Source organism: Natator depressus, chromosome 17 (genome assembly GCF_965152275.1).
Source record: "Natator depressus isolate rNatDep1 chromosome 17, rNatDep2.hap1, whole genome shotgun sequence".
Taxonomy (NCBI): domain Eukaryota; kingdom Metazoa; phylum Chordata; order Testudines; family Cheloniidae; genus Natator; species Natator depressus.
In genome coordinates, this window is record NC_134250.1 from 1,520,429 (window position 1) to 1,545,466 (window position 25,038).

Here is a 25,038-nt window from a genome sequence, read left to right on the forward strand (position 1 = left end):
GTTCCGGCCTTCACAGGACACAGACCCCAGGAACGTGAATGCGGGGTCTCTTGGGCTGAGACAAAGTTTTGGTACCTCTGAAACAGTTTGGTGCAGAGGGTTGCATTGTCAGCTAGCCACACCTGACTAGTATGAGACAGCAAATTATAGCCACAGCTTCCTGCTACAGGGCACAAGCCCCGACGTGCAATACTCGCTTTCGATCAGACTGGCCAAAGTGCATGGTAGCAAGCAGGCTATGCCCAGATGATGTGGGTGGCCGCAGGCTGCACTCTGCCCTTCTCTATTTCATGTTCATTTAAGAGAATTCTTGTTAATTTAAAGCAGCTAAATTTTGCGGTGAACTGTGAAAGTGAACAGCAGCAACTCGGCAGCAGCATGTTCTCTTTAGTCATTTTGCATCCTCTGGCTTGTGAAGGCATCGCTGGCCTCCTGCAGTTTCCAGTTTGATGCATGTGTTTGAATTCGTTTAGCACGGATTCCTACATCGAGGTCCTAGATGGGTCCAGGGTCCACCCTGAAACCTACGAATGGGCAAGAAAAATGGCAGTGGATGCCCTAGAGTACGATGAATCAGCAGAGGATGCCAATCCAGCTGGCGCTCTAGAGGAGATCCTGGAAAACCCAGAGCGTCTGAAAGACCTGGATCTGGATGCCTTTGCTGAAGAGCTGGAGAGACAGGTCTGTGCAGAGGAAGGGAGGGGGGTGGAGCTGCCTTTCAGCCCTGAACTCTTGGGATTTGATGGCACAGGGCTGTTCTAGCATGACCTCTATCCTACATGGGACGCAAACATTAAACCATGCCATTGCACAAACAGGGTTACGGTGACAAACACATCACGCTGTACGACATCCGAGCTGAGCTGAGTTGCAGATACAAGGATCTGAGAACCCCGTACCGTTCTCCTAACACGGAGGAGGTCTTCAATATGCTGACCAAAGAAACACCAGAGACCTTCTACATAGGTACGTCCCCATCTACTTGGAGGGCTCTATCAGTTACAGAGCTGCTGTCACAAGCTGCACCAGGGAGTGGAGGTCTGTGAGAATGGCAGTTATGTGAACACTTATTGGGTCAGTGCAAGGTCTACAGCTGTCTGGTGTGCTGCAGAGCCAGACTGTTTGTGTTGCACTTGACAGCTTTTATGGAAGGCCCACCCATAGGTACGGGAGTACTAAGTAATCCAAGTAGCCTCCAAGAGGCCTGCGTGGCATCCTATTCAGGGCACCGTCCAACCCTTGCATGTGCCTGATATACTCCTGTTTCCTCTCCCCAGGTAAAATGATCACCTGCAACGTGACTGGGATAGCCCATAGGAGGCCCCAAGGCGAAAGCTACGATCAGGCCATACGGAATGACGAGACTGGCCTCTGGCAATGTCCCTTCTGTCAGCAGGATAACTTCCCGGAGCTCAGTGAGGTAAAGTGACCGGGCTGCTCCCCCAGGTGCCGTCTCCCGGCAGGCTGCTCAGATGTGATGCTGCCCCCGGAGCATCCTGTAGGGCATGCAGTACTGGAGGGGCCTTCTGAGAGAGGAGACCGCTTCAGGGCAGGGATTGTGCCTCTCATGTTCAGACAGCGCCCAGCACAGTGGGCCCCCAACCCCTACTGGAGCCTTTGGCTGTAAACCTAATATGAATACTTACTTCTGCTTCTGGAATTGCCTCTTTCTAGGTCTGCTAGCACCACTTAGTTGCTGTGCGAGGGTTGCCCAGTATATCTGACTAGGTGTGACATGGGATGGGATCTTCAGCTATAGCCAGTCGGTCACCTTTTCCCTACAGATGTTCAGAATGGGTTTGTTCAGAGTCTGGACTTTTCTGTTTTATGCAGAGAAGCCGCCTATGGGGTGGAGAAAATAAGCTGATTTCACCCCCATTGTCTCCATTTAAGAACCAGCACAGACTCCCTGCTCTTAGATGGGGTGGCATTTTTGGGTCCTGCCTTAAGAGTGGCATATTCCAGCCTTGATAGCCAGGGCCCTGGGTAATCAGCAGTTCCCATGGGACTAAAGTAGAACCCACCCCTTGCTGCGGAGTTGTGCTTCCGAATTCAAAGGGACCTCAACTCTTGCAGTGGCATGTAGGGTGCAGACATGGCAGGCCCAGCTGGTACAGGCATGAACGGCAGCGTAGACCGTGAGGCATGCAGAAGAGCATCCTCTGTGCCTGAATCCCAAGGGTCCGGAACCTACGCGCCCAAGCAGTGCCTCCCTCATCTACACTGCAGCTTTTAGCAGCACAGCATCCCACTGCCTCCCCGCTGCTGGAGCATTTCACTGTCGGGCAGCTACAGGCTGCAGTGCCGGGTGCGGACACAGCCTCCCTTTGACTGCGGCGTGGTCTACATGTGTTGTGCCTGTACTCTGCACGCTGCTGTAAGTGTAGACAGAGCCTAAGCGTTCTAGCCTGCCTTGTTGCAACGCAAACCTGCCTGCCATGAGCCGAGTGTAGCTGGCACAGGAATGCTGCATGGATCGGTTTCAGTCAGTCAAACCTCTGTCTTTTAATTTCTCTGAAGCTGCTGCAGGTTCTCCAGTTTGCTGCTATGGCCAGTGTGTTACAGAACTTACCCCCAACTTGCCCTGGCACACCCAGGCCCCTGCTTGAATGTCTCTCTTGTGTCTACCTGTATTGTACTTGTGCTGCCTTCAGAAATTGGTTTCCATGCTGAGTGTCTTATTCCTTTACTTCCTTAAGGTTTGGAATCACTTTGACAGTGGCTCCTGCCCTGGCCAGGCTATTGGGGTGAAGACACGGCTGGACAATGGGGTCACTGGCTTTATACCAACCAAGTTTCTCAGCGACAAGGTGGTTAAGCGGCCAGAAGAAAGGGTGAAGGTAGGAGAACTGAGTGAATCTCCTCTTCCAGCTCCTGGTGGGTGTCTCTAAAGAGCTGGTACCAGAGGCTCAGAATCCTGCTCATCTCTCTCCCCCCCAGATATCCCTGCAACTGCTCTTTCTCTTGTGTGCTCTAAATCAATAGTGAATCTAGGTTCTTGTTCGCTTCCTTCTCCCAGACTGCGAGTCTCCCTTAGCTGCTGGTGGGAACTGTGTGAATCAGTTAGCATATTACACTGTGCAGGATTTATTACAGTCTGAATGAAGTCCAGACCCTGGGAGGCTGGAAGGCATTCTAATGAGGAGCTGACCTTTGTTTCCAGCTTTCAAAATAGCTCAAGGAGCGGCTGCTAGATTCCAGGAGGGTCATTTTCCCCTCACTGCAGGGTAGTTTCTCCTAGCTGAATCCCTCTGTCAGGGTTATTTTTCCTAGTTGAATCCGTTTCTGTGGCTTGTCTGAGTTACTTGGTCTCTGTCAGAACGGGGACCTGGGCCCTATTAGTAGAATTACATGGGTATAGAATGCAGATGTGCACGTAATTAAAAGAGAAGGGTTCATCTCTGTGCTCTCCTTTGGGATCCTTGCTGAGGGAATTAACGTTTAGATGAAGGACTATCCTGTTGAGATCTGAGGTCTCCTACCAATCCCTTTTAAGAGGACACTGTCAACTTAAACACATTTAAATGGACTACATACCAGATTCTCCCAGAGCCCCTTTAAACACCATGACCTGGATCTTTAAAATGTTAAGGGTTTTTCTGCTCCCCTGTTCATTTAGAAGGGTCTTTTGGACAGGCTTGAAAACGTGCTCCGCCCACCACCCCATCCTGTTATGTGTGCACACCTGACTGCTGCTTGCTCTCTGTTCACTTCCCCTTTCAGCTCCGAGGCACTAGGGGACACCAGCAACAGAACAAGGAAGCTGACTATGCAAAGGGCTGTGAAATGCCAAAGAGAAAACACTGGAGAAGAGTGATTCTCCTCTAATCCCTTCCAGGTCTAGTCTTCTGTAGGGTCATTGTAACAGTGGTAGATAAACAGCTTTCAGAGGGATATCTAATTTTTATTTTCAGGTTGATGTGTCCCTTTAAATACTCAAGGTAAGCCTACCACACCTGGTGCGGCTGTGATAGGACACTCTCCAAGTGACAGGTGCAGCATGTGAGTTGCACCTGCTGACTAATCCAGTCTGCCTCTCCTCTGCAGGTAGGAATGACTGTTCACTGTAGGATCATGAAGATAGACATTGAGAAGTTCAGTGCAGACCTGACCTGCAGGACGTCAGACCTGATGGATAAGAACAATGAATGGAAGCTGCCCAAAGACACTTACTATGACTTTGATGCTGAGGCAGCAGATCACAAGCAGGAAGAAGACTACAAGAGGAAACAGCAGCGCACAAGTGAGTATCCCTTCTCTAGGGCCCTGAGAACCTGGGGCATGGATATTCCCAGTCTGCCCCAGGGAAAAGAAATGGGACTGGATGTTTCTTGCAATGAAACCGCTACTTTGGGAATGCTAACCGCCCACTTATCTACAGCATACATCAAGAGGGTGATCGCTCACCCGTCATTCCATAATATCAGCTTCAAGCAAGCCGAGAAGATGATGGAGACCATGGACCAAGGGGACGTGATCATCCGGCCAAGCAGCAAGGGGGAGAACCACCTGACTGTCACCTGGAAGGTGAACGATGGGATTTACCAGCATGTGGATGTCCGAGAGGAGGGCAAGGAGAACGCCTTCAGTTTGGGCTCCACCCTTTGGATTAACACAGAGGTAAGAGCCGGTGGAAGCATGACTGGGGACGTGAACCTGGTGGAGTGAATCTCAGCCCAGTTAATGGGAGATGAAAGCTGACTCAGCATGGAGGGTGGGCACAGTCACCCCAGAGGAACTGCTAAAGGATTGAATCGTTTGGCGTTTAGAAGCCAGAGGTGGTAGCAGAAGCTGGGGTGCTACCACTCCTGGCTTGCAGCAGACGTTAGTACAAGTTGGCCGTCAAACCGAAACCTTTCCTGGCTTCACAAAGCTGGGTGAGAAACATGGAACCGGCCATGGACAGCCTGTGAGGCTGGGAACCGGATCCTGAGGGTTTACTCTTCTCACAGGTGCTTCTGGACTGTCTGGGAGCAGCTTCCAGTTTCCCTCACTTCCAGTTCCTGAGCGAATGCTCAGCAGCCAGCCTCTCTATTCAGATTTTAGAGTAACTGGTGGCTCTGTGTAAAAGAATCCTAGAGATCAGTGTTAGAAGAGCCCATTAGCTAATCCAGTTCAGTGATTCTCAACCTTTTCAGGTCGCTGTGGCTCCTTATCTGAAGTGTAAAAAACAAAACAATGCAGCCCCATTACATTCATTTTCTAAAGTTGTGAGGGGAAAATGGATCCATGAGAACAGTGCAATGGCTGTTGTGTGTTTCAGGAGGCTGGCCAAGAATACTTGACCTTGAGGAGTCAGGAATGAGATTTTTCCTTGCTTTAGATTGTTTCCAATGCCTCGTGACTCCCCATTGTCTTTCATGCCCCCATCCCTGGGTCGGTTTCAACCCATCAGCTGAGAAACCCTGATCTAGTCCAACCACTGCAAGACAGTTTGCTGTGCTCCATTTTCCCAGCTGCTCCTTTAGTCTAAGGAACAAAGTGCTTCCCACCCCCCGAGCTTGTCAAATAGAATTGGGGTCACGGTTTATCCCTGAGACTGAAAGGAACTGAGCTGCCCACCACTTGCACTGTGCACATTAATCCTACAGAGCACGTGTCTAAGGGAGTGGGCCTCTCCAGGGAGCCAGGACCCTTGCCCTGCTCTCCACTGCAGACGGGCGCTCTAGTCACCCTGTGGTGCCTTCCCTGTAGCATTCAGGGTTAAGAGGGTCTGAGCCCCCAAGGCCCAGGCATCGCTCAGCGCAGCGGGTTCAGTTTTGCCTCTGGAGGTTCAGGAGTCAGACTCGGAATAAAGTGGCTCTTTCTATGTTCGTTCCAAGGAATTCGAGGACCTGGATGAAATCGTCGCTCGCTATGTCCAACCAATGGCGTCTTTTGCTAGAGACCTGCTGAGTCACAAATACTACCAAGACTGCAGTGGTGGAGACAGGAAGGTGAGCCTCCCAGAGGGGCTGCTGCAGAGCTGTAAGAAGCAAAGCGGGGGAGCAGCTGGCTGCCCCAGATCAGTCTCCTGGCCTCTGTGTGAACACGAACCACTGAGTTCAAGTCCGGGGTAAAATAGAAGAGGTTCATGTGTTCTGACCTATCGCACAGTGCTTGTGTTGGTCACCTCCCCGCTTTGTGTCTGGGGGAGCTAGCTTGGAGCCGTAGAACCAGCAGAGAGCCTGGGCTGGCTTGCTGGGCCGGAATGTCTGAAGGGCTTTGTCACTGTCTACGCCAGGGAAGGGAGGGCAGCCTGACAGTGCTTGCACATCACAAAGGCACGGGCAGAAAGGCGTCTCTTCCTCTCCAGCTCTGCTGCTGCCCCACTCTAGGGGAAGGGCTCTCAGATGGGACATGAGTGCCCTAAAGCGGGATAAAGGGATGCTGCTCCTCTCACACCATTGCTTGAAGACTTGTCTGCAGCACTGACCTAAGTAAGCACGAGTGTGTCCATCTGGACCTCCCAGTTGCCTCCACCGAGTGGTTACAGCTGCCAGCCCTACGTGCCATACTCAGCATTGTGAAATGAGCCCTAGATGAAACCACTGAATGCTGTTTGTGCCTGGACACTGCCATGGGGAGGGATGGGCTGGGCGGAAGCCAGCACTGCAGTGTTCTGAGGCCATCAGTGCACCCCTGTGAGTCCTGGCGCTGCCCCCAGGCTGCACAGGGCATCTCAATGGAGCGTTTATCTCTCTTCCCCTCTAACCAGAAACTGGAAGAACTTCTAATAAAGACTAAGAAGGAGAAGCCAACCTTTATTCCTTACTTTATCTGTGCCTGTAAAGAGCTACCTGGCAAATTCCTTCTCGGATACCAGCCTCGAGGGAAACCGAGGTCAGTGGTGCATGTATGTTGTTTGGTACAGCTGGCTGTCAGTCATTGCAGGGCCTGGGCCTTTGCTTGTCCCCGGCCTGACTTTTCTTGGGCTCTGCTCTGGTTCACTGTGTAGCAGTAGCCATGACCCCTGGGGTTTGGTCTGCAGGTGCCTCACACATGTAGTCTCATCAGGTTGGCTGCTGATGCCTTTGACCAGGTGGCCACCATGAGCCATGTCCCACCCCTCGGCAGGGGAGTGTATGGATTCCCTTTGAGTATCCTCAGCAGTCCGCTAGCCATTGGCATTTCCTGAGTCATGGCCAAGTGTTATTGGGGCTGGGCTGGAAGCTGATGGAAGGCGGGTGGTCCCAGCAGAGTCTGTGGGTTCCTTTCTGATGCCCCCGTCATCTTAGTACCATGTGCCGTACCCATCCCTTTCTCACGCTGTGTTGGGGGGAGCTGGTGATTGATTGCCAGCAGTCGGTAAAGTGTGCCGCAGTGCGATGTACTTGTCTCTCCCCCTTCCTGACCTTACAGGATAGAGTATGTGACGGTAACGCCAGAGGGATTCCGGTACCGGGGACAGATCTTCCCTACAGTGAATGGGCTCTTCCGGTGGTTTAAGGATCATTATCAGGACCCAGTGCCAGGTGACCCCCAAATCCTAATCACCAGAATTGTTCTGTCCTGCAGGAAATCAACTCATGGGGCAGACTAATTAAGGGCTGGCTCATGCTCCATGGATAGTCTAAATGGAAATGGGATCAAGCATCTGTCAGCAATTAGTCAGATGTGCAGTTACAGAGCTGCTTCCGGTTACAGGGACTTGCGCGCACACACGCGCGCGCACACACGCGCACACACGCGCGCGCGCGCACACACGCGCGCACACACACACGATCTGCTGTCTGCCTGTATGTCCGCTCTTGCTCTGCCTTGCAGAGAAGTCTCTCTCCTGTGTTTGTGACTCATTCATTGCACCAGAAAGGGTCAGCGTCATCCTTGTGACTGTGCCACAGGGCTCAGTAAGAGAAGCTGGGCTGTGAAGCTCTGTCCTTTAAACATCCATGGCCTTGCTGATTGTAAACAAAGCTCAAAAACCACAAATTGAACTCGGGGATCCAGATGGCTCGGGAGACCTACTGGAATGTCGGAAAATCAGAGTTTGATTTTGGTGACGTTCCAGACTCCCTGTCTGTTGAAATACAGAAAGGCTCCATTGATCTGAATGTGGGAAATGTTCCCAAGAAAACCAGATTAAAGTGCTTAGCTTTGCTTTTCATCTGCATAAACGAATGCTGTTTAGAAGGAATCTATCTGCCGGGCAAGCAGCATGGTGTGGGCTGGGCCTGACCATTTCACTCTTATCTCTGTCCCCTACATACCAGATGCTCTTTATTCCATTGTCCCTGTTTTTGAGCAGAGTAGCACCTTGCCACAAGAATTTTGCTGGGATCTGTTAAAATCCTGGGTAGTAAGAACCCCCACTCAGATTTCAGAATTACATACTGTGACAGGTTCCCCCCTCCTCGGCGTGTCACCTGGAACTGGGGTACCACTGAGCCCCCTGACCCACCAGCCTGGGCTCCCACTCACGCTGTGATGTTGTGACAAGCTGCAGACACGCTCTCGGTCTCACACTTTCACCAGCACACAAGTAGGGTCACACCCAGCTGTAGTAACATGCAGACAGGCTTTGTGACTAGCCCCTGCCCAGGAAGGCTATACAGCTAGGGCACTTACCAGCTTCCCAGGCATGCACACCCTGTCTGGAGGGTAAACGCAAAATTATATTGTCTCGCGCTGCACAGAGAACTGTACAGCATAAGCTCATGAAATTCGCCCCCTCCCTCAATGTGGAGGAAGATATGAAACAGCTTTTTGTCCCCCCGGTTATGATTTCCACTCACTAGTTTTCAACAAAACAAAACAAGTTTATTAACTCCAAAAGATGGATTTTTAAGTGATTAGAAGTGATAGCAAACAGATCAAAGCAGATTCCCTTAGTAAATAAACAAAACTGCTAACTGAGCTTAACACAATAGATAGGTGGGATATGAATTTGCAAATTCTCGCCCTGAGTGATAAAACGGGGTGGCAGATTCTTAAGGCACAAGCTGCCTTGGCTTTCCCAGGTTTTCATACACAGGCTAACAATCCCTCTAGCCTGGGACCATCACTTCCCACAGTTCAGTCCTTGTTCCTCAGGTGTTTCCAAGTTTGTTGTTGTAGGGAGACTCAGGTACCCTCATGATGTCATTGTCCCCCTTTTATATCTTCTCCCCACTTGCTGGAAAGCTCTTTTGCTGTGATCTGGGTCAAACCGCTCCCATGGTGTAGTGCTATCTCGGAGAGGTTTCTATTGTACACGTTTCCTGGGGTAATCCTGGTGCTTGTGTGCCTTTCCTCAATGAGCCATTAACATTGTTTGCCCTTTTTACTGTTGTACCTGAAAGGCTGCTTGTGGGTGTTTTCAACCTCGCAACGTGTTTCAGTTACACACACATAGCCAAACTTCATAACTTCACACACGGCGACAGCACATACAATCCAACAATATTGCTGTTTAGCAGAGCAAGACATTTAGAATGACCCCTCACAAGGCAGACTTTGTACAAAACATATTCTAATTACATGACAGTGATGAATATTGGGGTGCCAGGGTGTCACACATACTTCTCTCTCTTGTTTCACAAGGTATCACCCCGAGCAGCAGCAGCAGGACCCGGACCCCCGCCTCCATCAATGCTACTCCTGCTAACATTAACCTAGCTGGTGAGTACTGGCCTGTCTCCTCGGTCAGATCTATGGAGGCTGTCTCCGAAGCTAGTCCCCAGACCAGAGTCACATTCTCTTCCTGTGTCTTCACTTCTCGGAACTCGGTGTTTTCTCTTCTAGATCTGACCCGAGCCGTGAACGCGCTGCCACAGAACATGACCTCACAGATGTTCAGTGCCATTGCCGCAGTGACGGGCCAAGGGCAGAACCCCAGTGCCACGCCTGCACAGTGGGCATCCAGCCAGTATGGCTACGGAGGCAGCGGAGGGGGCAGCAGCGCATATCACGTAGGTGTATCTTGAGTAGCTGAGCCAGAGGGGCAGGAATCAGAGCACACAGCGGCCTGTCCCTCCTGGAAGTGCCGCCGTCCTCTGCAGCATTAGAGACTGGCTGTGCAGGGGACAGCACAATGGGCTGCACGGATACCCAAGGGCAGTACAGACCTGCCGTGGTCAGCCAGCGGCCTAGCTGCAGCATTCAGCCCTGCTGTGCAGATTCCTGGGCCTTTTTCCGTGTCCCCAGGGCCGGGAACGTGGGAAATGCAATGCTGGCTGCAAGGAAGGTGTGTCTGGCTCCCAAGGAACGTGCCTGGGGTTGGTTGGGACCCAGTGGTGAGGGAGAGGGACACGAAACCACATGATTGTGCTTCAGTATCGGCAGCATGGAGCTGCACATGAAAGGGATTAGCTATGAAAATATGTGCTGAGCTTGCAGGGCTTTCAGCTGGGAGGTGCGCAGGCAGGCAATGCTCCAGCTCTGCCTCATGCCCGAAGGTGGCCCTGGACTCTGCTCCCAACCCGCCACTGAGCAGTTCCCCGTGTGCGTCTGCGCCTGCCCACTCGACCCACTGTCTCCGGCTCTCCATGGCGGCAGGAAGGGCTTGGCTTGGTTCAGTGCAGCAGATGCCCCCTGCCCCCCTGGGGAGCTCTCAGCTAAAACCCTCCTCCTTGGGGTAGGCACTCGGGACTTGACATCTGGGGCCTATCGCTCCCTGTTGGAGTCCCCACAAAACCCTCCAGTGGTGCTAAGCCGCGCCCTGAGGAAGGCATGGCGGCTTAGTGACGTGTAGTGAGGACCTGACCCTGTCTCCTGCCCTTTGTGTGGCTGCTCTCTGGGTAAAAGGTGAGGGAATGTGCTGTGCTCTGGGCATCTGTCTAGCCTTGTGCTAGCCTAAGAGTGTCGGTCCTCTTGCAGGTCTTTACAACTCCAGCACAGCAGCCAGTGGCCACCCCTCTGATGACCCCCAGCTACTCCTACACAACCCCCAGCCAGCCAATTACAACCCCTCAGTATCATCAGCTCCAGGCCAGTACTACACCCCAGTCCACCCAGTCGCAGCCATCATCCAGTTCCAGGCAGAGGCAGCAGCCAAAGTGAGTAGCTCATTCATGGTGCTGGATGTGTGCAGCTCTCTGCTGTCTTTGAGCCACTCTTGCCCTGACCACAGTGCAGGGCCACACAAGCGTTTCCCTGGCAGCAGGACACAGGCTCTGCAGTAACTCTGCCTGCTGCCAGTAGGGGGCGTGCTGCACAGGCTGGCGGGGGGGGGGGACATTCAGCATGTGCACCTGGGGAAAGAGCTGCTTGGCCGCTGCTCAAAGGGCAGAGGAAGAGGTGTCTGGGGAGAACTGCGGCCGAGCAAGGGTGAGGAGCGTAGTCACGGCCCATCGGCTCTGGGGAAGTACAATTCAGGCCGTGGTGCTGATGGGAGGCTGTAAAGAAGCCAGACCAAGGCGCTGCGGGTTGGCCCCCTCTGACACTGTGGCACTGGATCAGGAATCGGGAACCCGTTCCTTGGCCAGGCGTGAGGGCGGAACTGACTCTGCTAAGGAAATTGGCCACAATGGGTCCCATTGACTAAAGGCCACTCTGCAGCTACGAGGAATCTGCCACCTCCGACGTAACTGAACACAGCCCACAGAGTTCTGCAGGCATCCTAGAGCCACCAGCTCAAGCTGCAGAGCCCGCGGGTTCCAGGGTCCCAGAGTCAGGCTGCACCTTGCTCTGAGTAACCGTGCTGGGGGAGGAAGTCTGCGTGGGCTGCCCTGTCACCCGCCTGCCTTTGAATAGGAGAGAGAGACTTTGGGGGCATCCAGTAGTGGCATCCTTCTGCGAAGGCAGCACCTGGGGAGGGAAACTGACCCTGTTGGGCTCCTGCTATTCATATGTTTCACTTCCTGCTTTTGCCTGTCTAGGTCCAACAGCCATGCTGCAATCGACTGGGGGAAAATGGCCGAGCAGTGGCTCCAGGAGAAGGAGGCTGAGCGGAGGAAACAGAAGCAGAGGCTGACCCCTCGTCCATCTCCCAGCCCCATGATCGAGAGCACGCCCATGTCCATTGCTGGGGACGCTACACCACTTCTGGATGAAATGGATCGATAGGCCTTGCTGGACCTGATGCTTGACCTCTGTTCTTTCTCTTGGGAGGGGAAGGGGGAGGGAGAACAGCTGAGAACGAGTTCCCTTCCCTTCTCCACACAACTCCTATTTTATACTTCATAAAACTATGTGAAATGACACTTGGTGCGTCCACCCACATGAGCTAATATACTTGGCAGGGCTGGTAAAAATACACACACAGATCATAGGAAGGGATGCTGCAGACACCTCTGTGCACTAAACCTTGGTTCACCGTGTGGGAAGCTCAGCAGAACAGTTACAAGGGTCGAACGAGACCCTTTAGAAATGCACAGCGACCTGCTTTCACAGCCAAAGACTAGAAAGCAAACCTAGCTGGAAATGCAAAAGCTCTTGGCCTAGAGCGAAGTTTTATTTTGATCGTCATGTATTCTGACCGTCGCCCGTCCCCGTTCCGACCCACGGAACGAAGTCACGTGGGGGCTCGGACAACTCAACCCACATCCTCTGAAGTTTCTGCTCCTGTTTGCTTGGTGGCTCCTTGTATAGTGGGCTCTGCCAAACTCCGCCAACGGCCCCAGCTGTATTTGCAAGGGGGTTCTAGCAGAGCAGCTCTGGGCTAGGGCTCTTGCCAGAGAGAGAAGCAGCTGTACCACAGGCTCATCCTCTCCTGGCTTCATTTGGGACAATATTTATTCAGTTGGTTTTTAACTCAGACTGCAAAGCAAAACCCTGGGTAACAGCAGCTTTTCCAAGAGTGAGCAAGACCTAAGACACTGCAAGTGCAGCCACTCCTGTGGTGAGGAGAATGCAAATCAGCCTGAAGTGCATGTCCTCTGTCATACCGCTTAGCTCTGTCCACCTGTAACCGAAAAGGGTGAATAAATAGTGTTTCTACTGAACACTAGTCTGGAGGTGTTCTCTTCTCATCCCGTATTGCCTGCCCTCTGCTCTCAACCACGGATTTGCTGCAGAAGCAGAGTACAGCAGTGAACCAGGAAATGCCCCTCGTCTTGTGTTGCCCGAGTTGCCTGGTGGGCTGATGCTGAAGAATATTTTGTGTTGAATGTGTTGTGTGGGGTTCTCAGCCCAGCGTATCAGGGCGACACCCCTGGCGCTGCCCTCCCCTCTGTCCTAGCAGGAGCCAGGCAGGAGGCTGACGGAATGCAGGTACTGTCTGTCCTGGGTCAGAAGCAGCCCTGCCAGACCTGAGGGCTCTGTTTCATACACTTCCCTGTATTTCGCCACCTGCCTTCTCCAGGAGGATTTTGCCTGGAACCAGGATTTTTGTTGCTCTTGATCTGCTAACATCACAACCCACTGCTTGAAGTCCCAGAGGGCTCTGCCCTCAGCTGGGAAAGGAGCAGACAGCTTAGGAAACAAAGGTCCTGTTGCATGCAAATACCCTTAAATAGCAAGAGATGCAGGAGACAAGAAGGTGAAGCTGTTCTCCCAAGGAGTGCAGGACCTGGTTTCCCTACAGCATATCCCCTTTGCTCCCCAGGGTGCTGGCCTGGCTGCATCCCTCTCCTTACCGTGCAGGCGGGCTCTGCTCGGGGGTAGATTAACAAGCATACTAACCTTACGCTGTTTGTTTATTTTGTTCAGTTCTGTATGAGAGGAATTTGACTGTGGAGTAGCTTCCTCTGAGGGAACCTGCCAGAGAGCCATTGCGCTTCATCTGACCGCTCCTTCTGGCTGTCTTTGGTTTTAGTTTTTTCCCTTTCCATCAATAAAATTCTACTTTTGGGATGTCGATTGTACCCAGCGTTCTCCCTGCCTACTGCACTAACGCTCTCCGCTCTGTAAGTCACCTCCTGCCCTGCTCTGGGGATGCCAGGTTGTCACGGAGTGTGGGGGAGTCAGGGCCCTGCACCCCTCTTCCTGGGATTCACCGTGACACTCGGCCAGCCAGTAAACCGAACGGTTTGTTGGACAACAGGAACACAGTCTAAAACAGAGCTTGTGGGTACAACCAGGACCCCTCAGTCAAGTCCTTCTGGGGGGCAGGGAGCTTAGCCCCCAGCCTTGGGGTTCCCTGCGTTCCACCACCCAGCACAAAACTGCAGGCTCTCTCCTCTAGCCTTTGTCCAGTTTCCCTGGCAAAGGTGTCACCTGGCCCCACCCCCTTCCTGGCTCAGGTTCCAGGCTCATCCCCTGCTCTCCCATCCCCAGTGCAGACGGTCCCCGTAGAACTAGACGCCAATCCCGCTCCCATCTCTGTTCCACCAGCACTTGCGTGGCTCTAATGACGGCATGGCCTGCGAACGCTCAAGGGGGCACGTCCCTGAGCGACAGGCCTTGGCAAAACATGCAGCAGGTTACGAGAAGGTTAGCCCCTGCGGTAGAGAGCCTGCGTTTCCTCCCTTTACTCTGCTGGGCCCTGGCGCTGGTTCGGGCTGGGGCGTTCCATTTCCGCAGTAAGCATGCTGCAGCCCGTTCTCGGGAGCCCGGATGACGATAACGCTCCTGCACCGGCCTCTGCTCGGGCGGGGTGGTTTGGTCTGATCTCCACGGGGGAGATTGGGAAGATGTGCATGAGCTGCTGCTAGTAGGAAATGGGAGCCTGCGTTTCCCATCTTGTATCCCAGGCCCTCCTGCAAGTCGCGATCCCCTCCCACACCCTGCCTCCTTCCCCAGAGGAGGCCGCAGCCTTCTACGCTACATCGCTCCCGCGTGCACCCAGGACATCGCTTGAAAGACTCTGCCTAGCAGCGCTTGGCTGAGCTCGGAGGCACTGCACTGTGGTTTTAAATGTCTCTCTCCTGCTAGCGCTCTGCCCCCTTGCACGCCCGTGGCTGCTCGGTAGGGGTGCAGAGCTTTGGAAAGGACGTTCCCAGGGTTAGGCTCACTCTGAGCTGCACTGCTGTGGCTGAGTGACAAGCAGCACGCTTGGCTCTGTGCAGGGCCCATGGTAAGTAGGCTGCTCGCTTGTGATGTGTCTGGGTTCTCATGATCCTTTGTCCAAGGGCGGGGGAATGGCCCATCCTCTCCGGAGCAGGGGCTGGTCTCTTACGGTATTTGAAGAGTCCTGCAGGAGGCGGTGGCAGGTTTAAATCAGTATCTCCCCAAAAGTCTGAAACTAAACACTCCTGTGCTTTTTGCTTTAGCATTGCATGCTCTGAGTGGCTGGGTAACGCTGAGAGGCCTCCCTGCATGGACAGGCACGCTGCCCTCCCCCAGCACCTCGTACCTGGGCCCTATGTCTGACATTGAGATAAGGATCATCTTGCCAAATGCTGGTTTTAAATGACGGCTTTTTTAGTCTCCTGAGAGACTTTGCTAGAATGGCTTGCCTGGCTCCAGGGTGGAGCTCGCTGAAAACACGGCTTCTCCCATGCATTGGTGGGTCTGTTTTCCGGCATGATCTTTGCATCTCACTCAGTGCAGAATGAGAGTGGGAGCAGGGCTTTCCTGAGCTGTGTAACTGCAGGCAAACCTCTGCCTTATGCCTTCGTAGGTATTCGTACACATTTCATCCGAGTGCTTGGCTAGTGCCTGCAAGACTTGAGCCCATTGGGGAGCTCCTTGGGGCACATCCTCCACCCACTTGATCTCCCAGTGGCTGCAGCAAAGCAGCCAAAGTCCACACAGTGAGAGACCTTGACTCTCAGAGCCGCAGGCCACGCAGACAGACGGGCGCCCTGCCTCGAGAACACCACAGAATTGCAGGGTGGGCGGGCATGATGTTAATGTTCACAAGTGACCCTCCAGCTACCACCACCTGTGGGTACAGCACAGGCTGGGCTCTGGCCTGGGTTCCCGGCCCCTACGCGCTGGTTTGGCATGTAGCTTTATGCAAGGCACTGACCTGTTCAGTCAAATGGAGTTAGTACCTGCCCGCGGGCTAGAGGGTTCATGTGTAAAACTCAGCACCTCCCATTGCTATCACTGGAGCAGGGCAGAGAATTATTATTATAAACCCCCAAGCTCTGTAAGTGGCCTGAGAACTGCTACAGCGGCAACCCAATCCCAGCTAAGCAAGAAGCTGCAGTTGGTTAATGAATGCCCCAAATCAAGGTACTGACCAGCTGTGTGCGCTAAGGCGGGGTCAGGGCAGGGAACCGCATGCCCTGCCCTTAACTCAGTGCAGGAAATCTGCATGCCCATCCTCCCTCTGCCATTCCTGCCCTGCCAGCTTGCAGGGAAAACAACTCCGTGCCTAAGCTGAGTGTTGAGAAATGAAACAGCATGAATGGTGAGGAGTAACTCAGCCTAGTTCTTTAATAACCTGCGCGCCTCTCATGGTCCAACACTTGGACCAAACAGGATCCTTTCTCAAAGCCCAAGGTGCTGTCTGCCTGGCCTAGGCCAAACAAGCACCCAGTTCACAGAAACACACAGAACTTGCTTTTCTTTTAAGTGCTGCCCTGGGAGGGTCAGGTGCTGGGCTGGCCTCAGAGCTGACCAAGGGCTGGGAGCCTGAAGAATTTTCCCCCTCTGCTCTGCCCAGTTCTCTGGCATCTGCTCTCAGAGGGTCCCATTGTGCTGCTGTTTCCCTTCCAAACACTGGGACACAACCAGGGTTGCTTCTTTGTGGGTGTGCAGGAAAAGCAGCCCCCATCACCATGGTCCGAGCCCTGGAGCCAGCAAACCTTTGGGAGTCTAACTTTAAAAGGCACCCAAGCAAGGGGGTGTTGGCACTAAGGGGGGTATATGCTGTGCCAGCAGGGGCTGGGTGGGTGTTTACTGCCTAGCATGAGTTGCCTAGCTGTTTAGCATGAGCCCTAAAACTTCAGTAAAGCAAAAAGGACCAGGGCCAAAGTATCTCTTGGGAACCCCTGGTGCAATTACCCATTTTGCGGGGCAGGGGAGCAACAGCAGGGGAAATACAGGAGCTGAGGTGGGATCAGGAAAGCAACAGCTAAAAACAACCATTAGCTCTGCACACTAGTGCAGTGATCACACGCGTGCTCTCCCTCGTCTGTTTCTACCCCTCCCCAGGGACTGTCATCTTGCCTAGACCCTTCACGGCAGGGACTGTGCCTTTCGCTGCATGGCCAGAGGGGTGCTACCACGGTGACTGCCGGTCTGCTCCGATGGGGAACAGGCAGGCTTTGCCGCCCCGCAGCTGCATGAGCAGGGGTTTCTGGCCCATGCCCTCCGCTCTGTAGCAGGCAGGGCTCTCCCCATTCGGCTATGCTAAGCCCAGCTCTCTTGTTCTTTTGGCTCCGTGCTGGATTAGAGCTGAGGGACACAAGTCTTTCCTGTTCCTTGGCCCGCTTTACAAATGTACTAAATTGCATTGTCACCTCTTTCCTGGGCAAACATTTCAACGGCGCTGGTGACGCAGCAGCCAAGTCACAGAGGACTCCCTGCAGCAGGAGCTCCATCTCATCGGCCCTGCACGGACACCCTGCCAGCAGCAGGGTCTGGGCTGGACGGGTTAGGTATAGAACACTAGCATGGTACCATCTGCTGCATTGAGCTAATTTATTACACTGGCAAGCTGCCCTCTTGAGGATGAGGGGAAGGGCAGCCTTGGCTGCAGTGAGTCTCAGACAGGCCTGGGCAGAGACTCCGCTTTCTTTCTCAGGCGCTTCCTTCCATTTCTTTCCCGCCTCCTCTTCCTCCTGCTGGCAGCTGGGAACGTGGGCTGGAGAGTAGGTAAAGGCCTTGCCTTCCACTGCCCCCGGTCACTGTTTTCAGCCTGCGCTGTCCCGTGTGGAGTCAGGGTCTCCTCCCGGATGGGGGCATCATTCAGGATGGCGTTGAACGCATCCTCCTTCCCCCCAGAGTCCAGCAGCTTGTTTCCCAGCTCTCCCAGCCCCAGATGCTTAGGGAGGAGGGAGGCAGCATCTGCAGTGGGGGTGGGGAGCCCCAGCACCTCAACTCTGGAATGGACTTTCTTCTTTTTCAGCCCTTTTCCTTTCATGGTTTTCCTCCCTCTCTTCTTCCCTTTCCCCTTCCGCTGGTTCTTGGTGGGGCTCTCTGGCTTGGGCCCAGTGGGCGCAGACTTCTGGGAGCTGTCCATAGCCTGTGTGACAACCTGGCCTGAGGGTGGGTGCTTTGTCGGAGGAGGGGCCCATCTGCCCGTGCTCTCTCTAGGTGGGGGAGTGCTGGGCTGGGGCGCTGGGCTGGAGGGAGCCCTGTCCGAGCCAGCTGCCACTTGGTCTATCAGTTCCCCACCAAACTCATAGAGCACCGGCGCCCGGGGGACCGCAATGGCCACGGTGTTGTACCTCTTGCACCTTGAGAGAAGTGGGACGAGAAGCAGAGTGAGGGGGGTGCAGCGGGAGGGGCGTGGGAGCACCCCAGGCTCCCTGGTCAGGACTTACCAGATGTAGAGATAGGGCTCCACGCACTGTTCTCTGTAGGTGAACTCAAAGCAGGGCACCTGGATCACGTTGAAGAAGGCCTGGCCCACCACGCGGGAGGCAGTGTCGTTCACCTGCCTCAGGCAGCCTTTCAACCTGCAAGGGCAGCGCAGAGCCTCAGGCAGGGTAAGAAAGGGGCACGGGGCCGCTCCTGCCAGGCTGATCTGGGCCCTGGCCGGGGCAGCGGGGGAGGAGCTGTCACGGGCCTTCACCGGCTCTTGTTCCTCACACCCTGCAGCAGCCTGTCTCTCTGCGCAAGCGCTGGGGTGATGGCCTTGCCGCTGCCAGGGGAGAGCTGTCCAGTGTCTCCAGCACAAGGCCTCAGGGCCTGAGCAGCGGGACTGGTTTGGGAGAACTGTGGCATGCAGGTTTCTAAACAGGAACCAGCCAACGGGCCCGGTGACGGGGCCTGCAGCTGCTGCCAGTGGGCAGCATTGTACTCCGTGCCAGTTAACTAACCCTACCCGTCTCTGGGGCCTTCCGTCAGCGGGTAAGCTGTTCCTATGCCACAGAGGGGAGAGGCTAAGGCCTGTGCCCTGGGTGCTGGGATCAGGTCGACCAAACCCCGGGGCAGACGCAGTGAGGGGGGCGGGTGAATTCGTCCATCGACCGAGTGACCTCCTCTTGGAGAGATGGCTTAACCACGTGGACTGGAGAAAACCCTCCCACGTGTGTGGACCCACCCAGGGGCTGGGTCTTGGCCGAGGTTACAAAGAAAGCCAGTAGCCCCAGCCCGCTCCGCAGCAGCCTGTTCTCCGGTGCCCGCTCGGCTGTGCTCCCGGCAGGGGGAGAAGTCGGGAAATTCCAACCCCCTGCCGCTGCCCAAGCTCTGTCGCCACTTTGTGTTCAACAGCCGGGGCAGCGTCCCCCCCCCGCCCCGATGGCGTCCCGTGGCCGTCGGCCATGGCTGGCTTCCCCCGTGCAGCCCGGCGGCGGGCCAGGCCGGCTCCCGCACCGCAGGTCGCAGGCGCAGTGGCTGATGGTGTGCCAGCGGAGGTTCCGGTAGCCGTACTGGTACGTGAAGGGGTGGATGACGTGCTGACAGTGGTCGTGCTCCCGGCAGCACCTGTCGGTCTCTCGGTGTTCTCCTGCGGGGACGAGGGAGAGAACGCCTCAGCCCCCGCGCCGCACAGGAGCAGCACGCCGGAGCGGGCCCCAGCGCGAACGCCCGAGGGCCGCCAGCTCTGCGGCCGGCGGGGCTGAGGCAGCAGGCTCCGGGGCTCTCGGCACATGTAGGGCCCTGCCTCCCGGCTGCTGCTGGTCTGCCAGCGCGGCCTTCCAGACTCGCTGACAGCCCTGCCTCTCCCGCTCCTCCTCGCTCCCCTCAACCACCCTGCACCCAGCCTGTGCACACCCCAAAGCCCCCCACGACCCCAACCCCACGCCACCCCCGGACACCCCCAAAACCCCGTCCGCCTCCCACATGCCCCCCAACCCCCCCCACCTCCCATGGACACCCCCAAAACCCCGTTCACCTCACACATGCCCCCCAACCCCCCCCACCTCCCACGGACACCCCCAAAACCCCATCTGCCTCCCACATGCCCCCCAACCCCCCCACCTCCCACGGACACCCCCAAACCCCCCACACCTCCCACATGCCCCCCAACCCCCCCCACCTCCCATGGACACCCCCAAAACCCCGTTCACCTCACACATGCCCCCCAACCCCCCCCACCTCCCACGGACACCCCCAAAACCCCATCTGCCTCCCACATGCCCCCCAACCCCCCACCTCCCACGGACACCCCCAAAACCCCATCCGCCTCCCACATGCCCCCCAACCCCCCCCACCTCCCACGGACACCCCCAAAACCCCGTCCGCCTCCCACATGCCCCCCAACCCCCCCACCTCCCACGGACACCCCCAAACCCCCCACACCTCCCACATGCCCCCCAACCCCCCCACCTCCCACGGACACCCCCAAAACCCCGTCTGCCTCCCACATGCCCCCCAACCCCCCCACCTCCCACGGACACCCCCAAAACCTCCCCACACACTCCCAAAGGCCCCACCCCAAAAACCCACATGCACACCCCCAACTACCCCCCACACACAACCCCCCCACACAGACACCCCAAAACCCCCACATACCCAACCCCCCACCCCTCCCATGGACACCCCCAAAGACCCCACCCCCTCCCGCATGCATCCCCAACAACCCCTACGTGCACCCCCAACCCACCCAACAACCCGCAACAGACACTCATAAAACCTCCCCACCCCCTCCTGCACACCGCAATGACCCCACCCCCCCATACACACCCCAACGACCCCCCCACTCACACCCAAACACACACCCCCCCACCGACCTCTGCAAACGCCCCCACTTGCCCCCTCACACTCACACACAGGCTTTCACCTGCCCCCCCCCCACGGGGTGTGTTGAGTGATCAATCACTGAGCACTCCGACCCCCCCGCCCCGCGCGCCGAGTCTCCCGCCCCCATCCACACTCGGACTGGGCGGGGTAGGGGGCTGCGGTTTGCCGCTCCTCGCATAGATCTGCTGTGGGGGGGGGTCCCGACGCGGCTCCAGCGCCCCGGGCGGTGCGGGGCGGGGGGTCCCGGCTCCAGCGCCCCGGGCGGTCCGGGGGGGGTCCCGACTTCAGCGCCCCGGGGACGGGGGGTCCCGACCCGGCTCCAGCTCCCTGGGCATGGCGGGGGGGGGGGTCCCGGCTCCAAGGCCCCGGGGCAGTGCGGGAGGGGGACCCGGCTCCAGCGCCCCGGGCGGTCCCGGGGGGGTTCCCGGCTCCAGCGCCCCGGGCAGTGCGGGCGGGGATCCCGGCTCCAGCTCCCTGGGATGGCGGGGGGGGGTCCCGGCTCCAGCGCCCCGGGCAGTGCGGGAGGGGGACCCGGCTCCAGCGCCCCGGGCGGTCCCGGGGGGGGTTCCCGGCTTCAGCGCCCGGGGAGGGGGGGTCCCGACCCGGCTCCAGGGCCCCGGGCCGTGGGGGGGGGGGTCCCGGCTCCAGCGCCCCGGGCCATGGGGGGGGGGTCCCGGCTCCAGCTGCCTGGGCATGGCGGGGGGGGGGGTCCCGGCTCCAGCGCCCCGGGCGGTCCCGGGGGGGTTCCCGGCTTCAGCGCCCGGGGAGGGGGGGTCCCGACCCGGCTCCAGGGCCCCGGGCACTGGGGGGGGGTCCCGGCTCCAGCGCCCCGGGCAATGGGGGGGGTCCCGGCCCTCACCCAGCTGCTCGAAGCTGTCGGCGTTGCTGCCGGCCCCGCACCAGAGGGTGCCCGGGTAGGTGAAGCCCCGCTTGGCCCGTCTGCGGGCGGCGCCTCCCGCCGGCTCCGGCCGCCCCCGGCCCGGCGCCCACGTGGCGCCCAGCGGCTGCCGCCCGCCCGAGCCCGGGGAGCCGGCGGGGGCGCAGGCGGGGCCGGGCTGCCCAGGGCTCTCGGCCCCCCGAGCCGCCGCCAGCAGACACAGGAGCCGCAGCGCCACGGCCCGCATGGCCCGGCCGCCTTCAGCACCGCGGGGCCAGACAGCGCCTCGCCGCCGCCTTATCAACCCCCCGGGACCGCCCCTTCCCTGCCCCTTCGCCCCCCGGCCCCCCTCCTGCCCCGGGACAGCCCCTTCCCTGCCCCTTCGCCCCCCGGCCCCCCTCCTGCCCCGGGACCGCCCCTTCCCTGCCCCTTCGCCCCCCGGCCCCCCTCCTGCCCCGGGACCGCCCCTTCCCTGCCCCTTCGCCCCCCGACCCCCCTCCTGCCCCGGGACAGCCCCTTCCCTGCCCCTTCGCCCCCGGCCCCCCTCCTGCCCCGGGACCGCCCCTTCCCTGCCCCTTCGCCCCCCGACCCCGCTCCTGCCCCGGGACCGCCCCTTCCCTGCCCCTTCGCCCCCCGCCCCCCTCCTGCCCCGGGACCGCCCCTTCCCTGCTCCTTCGCCCCCCGCCCCCCCCCGCCCCCGGGACCGCCCCTTCCCTGCCCCTTCGCCCCCCGATCCCCCTCCTGCCCCGGGACAGCCCCTTCCCTGCCCCTTCGCCCCCGGCCCCCCTCCTGCCCCGGGACCGCCCCTTCCCTGCCCCTTCGACCCCCAATCCCCCTCCTGCCCCGGGACAGCCCCTTCCCTGCCCCTTCGCCCCCGGCCCCCCTCCTGCCCCGGGACCGCCCCTTCCCTGCCCCTTCGCCCCCCGACCCCCCTCCTGCCCCGGGACCGCCCCTTCCCTGCCCCTTCGCCCCCCGCCCCCCTCCTGCCCCGGGACCGCCTCTTCCCTGCCCCTTCGCCCCCCGACCCCCCCCCTGCCCCGGAACCGCCCCTTCCCTGCCCCTTCGCCCCCCGACCCCCCTCCTGCCCCGGGACCGCCCCTTCCCTGCCCCTTCGCCCCCCGACCCCCCTCCTGCCCCGGGACAGCCCCTTCCCTGCCCCTTCGCCCCCCGACCCCCCTCCTGCCCCGGCACAGCCCCTTCCCTGCCCCTTCGCCCCCCGACCCCCCTCCTGCCCCGGCACAGCCCCTTCCCTGCCCCTTCGCCCCCCGCCCCCCTCCTGCCCCGGGACCGCCTCTTCCCTGCCCCTTCGCCCCCTGACCCCCCCCCGCCCCGGAACCGCCCCTTCCCTGCCCCTTCGCCCCCCGACCCCCCTCCTGCCCCGGGACTGCCCCTTCCCTGCCCCTTCGCCCCCCGACCCCCCTCCTGCCCCGGGACAGCCCCTTCCCTGCCCCTTCGCCCCCCGACCCCCCTCCTGCCCCGGGACCGCCCCTTCCCTGCCCCTTCGCCCCCCGGCCCCCCTCCTGCCCCGGCACAGCCCCTTCCCTGCCCCTTCGCCCCCCGACCCCCCTCCTGCCCCGGGACAGCCCCTTCCCTGCCCCTTCGCCCCCCGACCCCCCTCCTGCCCCGGGACCGCCCCTTCCCTGCCCCTTCGCCCCCGGCCCCCCTCCTGCCCCGGGACCGCCCCTTCCCTGCCCCTTCGCCCCCGGCCCCCCTCCTGCCCCGGGACCGCCCCGTCCCTGCCCCTTCGCCCCCCAACCCCCCTCCTGCCCCGGGACCGCCCCTTCCCTGCCCCTTCGCCCCCGGCCCCCCTCCTGCCCCGGGACCGCCCCTTCCCTGCCCCGGGACCGCCCCTTCCCTGCCCCTTCGCCCCCCGACCCCCCTCCTGCCCCGGGACCCGCCCCTTCCCTGCCCCTTCGCCCCCGGCCCCCCTCCTGCCCCGGGACCGCCCCTTCCCTGCCCCTTCGCCCCCGGCCCCCCTCCTGCCCCGGGACCGCCCCCTTACCTGCCCCTTCCCTCCCCCCCACCCCCCCTCCTGCCCCCGGGACTGCCCCTTCCCTGCCCCTTCCCTCCCCCCCACTCCCCCCTCCTGCCCCCTCTCCCCCCGGGACCGCCCCTTCCCTCTGTCCCCCCGTGACTCCCTCACCCTCCTCATCTACCCCCAGACCCTCTCCCCACTGCAACTCCCTCTCTGCCCTTCCCCCTCCCCATATACTGCCCCACGAGCCCCCTGCCCCCTCCCCAACCCTTCTATCCTGCCCGCATCCCCTCCCCCATCTCCTCTCCCCATGCCCACTCCCCATCTCTCTCTCCTCCCCTTTCCCCCACCTCCCCCTTTGTTCCCCCTCCCTCCTCTGTCTAGGGAGTCCCCAGTTGATCTCACCCCAGATGGCAGGGTGGGGAGGGGAGTCCAGGGACCCTCCTGAGGCATGAGGCAGCCATGGGCGGAGAGGGGATGCGGGGGGGGGGCATTTATTTGCACTAGGGGTTCCCAAAGACTGGGTGGGACGCTGGGCTTTAACCCCGCAAGGAGGGCAGACCGGGCCTGTCTTCACTTGGGGTGGGGGTGGAAAGACACCTGCTCCCAGTGCAGGCCCAGAGCATGCTGGGGGGCAGGGAGGCAACAAACCCAGTCCAGGGCTGCAGCTTGGTCAGGTTTCCCTAGGAATGTCCCTTTTCTGAGCTAGCTGAAAGGTGCCCGGGCTCCGGGATCATCCCACGTGCCCTGGTGTTTGGTGCCCCAGAGGTGGCAGCCCTCGTCCAGACCCAGGGCTGTCAGGCAGGGCAGGCTGGGCCTCCCTCTGGAGCCCGAATCTGTAACGACAGCCATGACGCCTCCGTGAGCATCTGCAGCCCCCCACCCCCTGCTAGCTGAATAGTGGCTGAACTCACCCAACTCTCACATTGCTCTCAGCGGAGCTCCGTCCCTCCGGCACCAAGGATGCAGCCACCTCTGGGGTGAAGGTGGGAGCCACCACCCAGCACACTGTGTGTGGGGAGGGAGAGGTTTGGCCAAGGGCATCGGGAAAAGCCCCTTGAGTTCTCGGTGCCAGCAAAGCAAGGCTCACAGAGGAATCGGCACGATGCTGGATGTATCTGATGGGTCTGAAGGGTTGGGACAACCCTGCCAGGCGGTGAAAGGGGCTGTCAGCCCTGGGGCTCAGACCCCCAAGCCACTGCTCTGTGGCAGCCTGGCACCGCACCACACTGCTGGGCTCTGCCCTGGGGCTGCCGGGTCTGTTCTCGCAGGAGCTCGGGTTGTGCCCCTAGAACAATGAGCTCGTCCTGCCCTTCGGGGGCTCCCGGGGCTCTGCAAGGGGCTACGAGGGCTGCTGGGTGAGGGGAGAGGGAGCAGGCCCTCCCTGGCTGATGCCTGAAGAGCGTCTTCCGGGAGCTGTGTGCATCCCATTGCTGGCCTTTGATGGGAGCCCTGGGGAACACAGGGGTTTCCAGAGGCCCCCTCCAGCTGTGAGATTGTAGACCAGCCTGTGCTGAGCCCAGCCACTTGGCTGGGACCAGGATTCCACATGGGTGGGTGAATCTCTCCCATCCTCAGCCCTGGGGGCAGCTGGCCCTGCTCTCTG

General features: G+C 58.9%; 2 protein-coding genes across 5 annotated transcripts in view; one reads left to right on the forward strand and one right to left on the reverse strand.

Annotated features, from left to right (window-relative positions):
* The window catches only part of SUPT6H (SPT6 homolog, histone chaperone and transcription elongation factor), a 40,230-nt gene extending 26,626 nt beyond the window's left edge, over nucleotides 1-13,604 (forward strand). For all 4 annotated transcript variants that reach the window (XM_074974745.1, XM_074974744.1, XM_074974747.1 and 1 more), the window contains 13 exons: nucleotides 474-681; nucleotides 819-966; nucleotides 1,278-1,420; nucleotides 2,700-2,840; nucleotides 4,048-4,243; nucleotides 4,382-4,620; nucleotides 5,823-5,936; nucleotides 6,698-6,822; nucleotides 7,342-7,454; nucleotides 9,502-9,579; nucleotides 9,703-9,869; nucleotides 10,777-10,955; nucleotides 11,778-13,604. In XM_074974745.1, the coding sequence (XP_074830846.1) occupies nucleotides 474-681; nucleotides 819-966; nucleotides 1,278-1,420; nucleotides 2,700-2,840; nucleotides 4,048-4,243; nucleotides 4,382-4,620; nucleotides 5,823-5,936; nucleotides 6,698-6,822; nucleotides 7,342-7,454; nucleotides 9,502-9,579; nucleotides 9,703-9,869; nucleotides 10,777-10,955; nucleotides 11,778-11,964 (2,038 nt within the window). In that variant the 3' untranslated portion in view covers nucleotides 11,965-13,604. The remainder of the gene's footprint in view (nucleotides 1-473; nucleotides 682-818; nucleotides 967-1,277; nucleotides 1,421-2,699; nucleotides 2,841-4,047; nucleotides 4,244-4,381; nucleotides 4,621-5,822; nucleotides 5,937-6,697; nucleotides 6,823-7,341; nucleotides 7,455-9,501; nucleotides 9,580-9,702; nucleotides 9,870-10,776; nucleotides 10,956-11,777) is intronic.
* Nucleotides 13,605-16,140: 2,536 nt separating this feature from the next.
* Nucleotides 16,141-21,704, reverse strand: PROCA1 (protein interacting with cyclin A1). The gene is made up of 4 exons (XM_074974938.1): nucleotides 21,440-21,704; nucleotides 19,213-19,345; nucleotides 18,219-18,353; nucleotides 16,141-18,131 (listed from the first exon to the last, which is right to left on the reverse strand). The coding sequence occupies exons 1-4, from the start codon at nucleotides 21,702-21,704 to the stop codon at nucleotides 17,438-17,440; spliced, it is 1,227 nt and encodes a 408-aa protein (XP_074831039.1). The 3' UTR covers nucleotides 16,141-17,437.
* Nucleotides 21,705-25,038: the final 3,334 nt, after the last annotated feature.

Excerpts from the sequence above, each read along its gene's own strand:
- PROCA1 (XM_074974938.1), bottom strand. The coding sequence starts at position 21,704 with ATGCGGGCCGTGGCGCTGCGGCTCCTGTGTCTGCTGGCGGCGGCTCGG. Across the intron at positions 19,346-21,439 it reads CGACAGCTTCGAGCAGCTGG|GAGAACACCGAGAGACCGAC; the intron begins GTGAGGGCCGGG and ends TCGTCCCCGCAG. Across the intron at positions 18,132-18,218 it reads GAGCCCTATCTCTACATCTG|GTGCAAGAGGTACAACACCG; the intron begins GTAAGTCCTGAC and ends ACTTCTCTCAAG.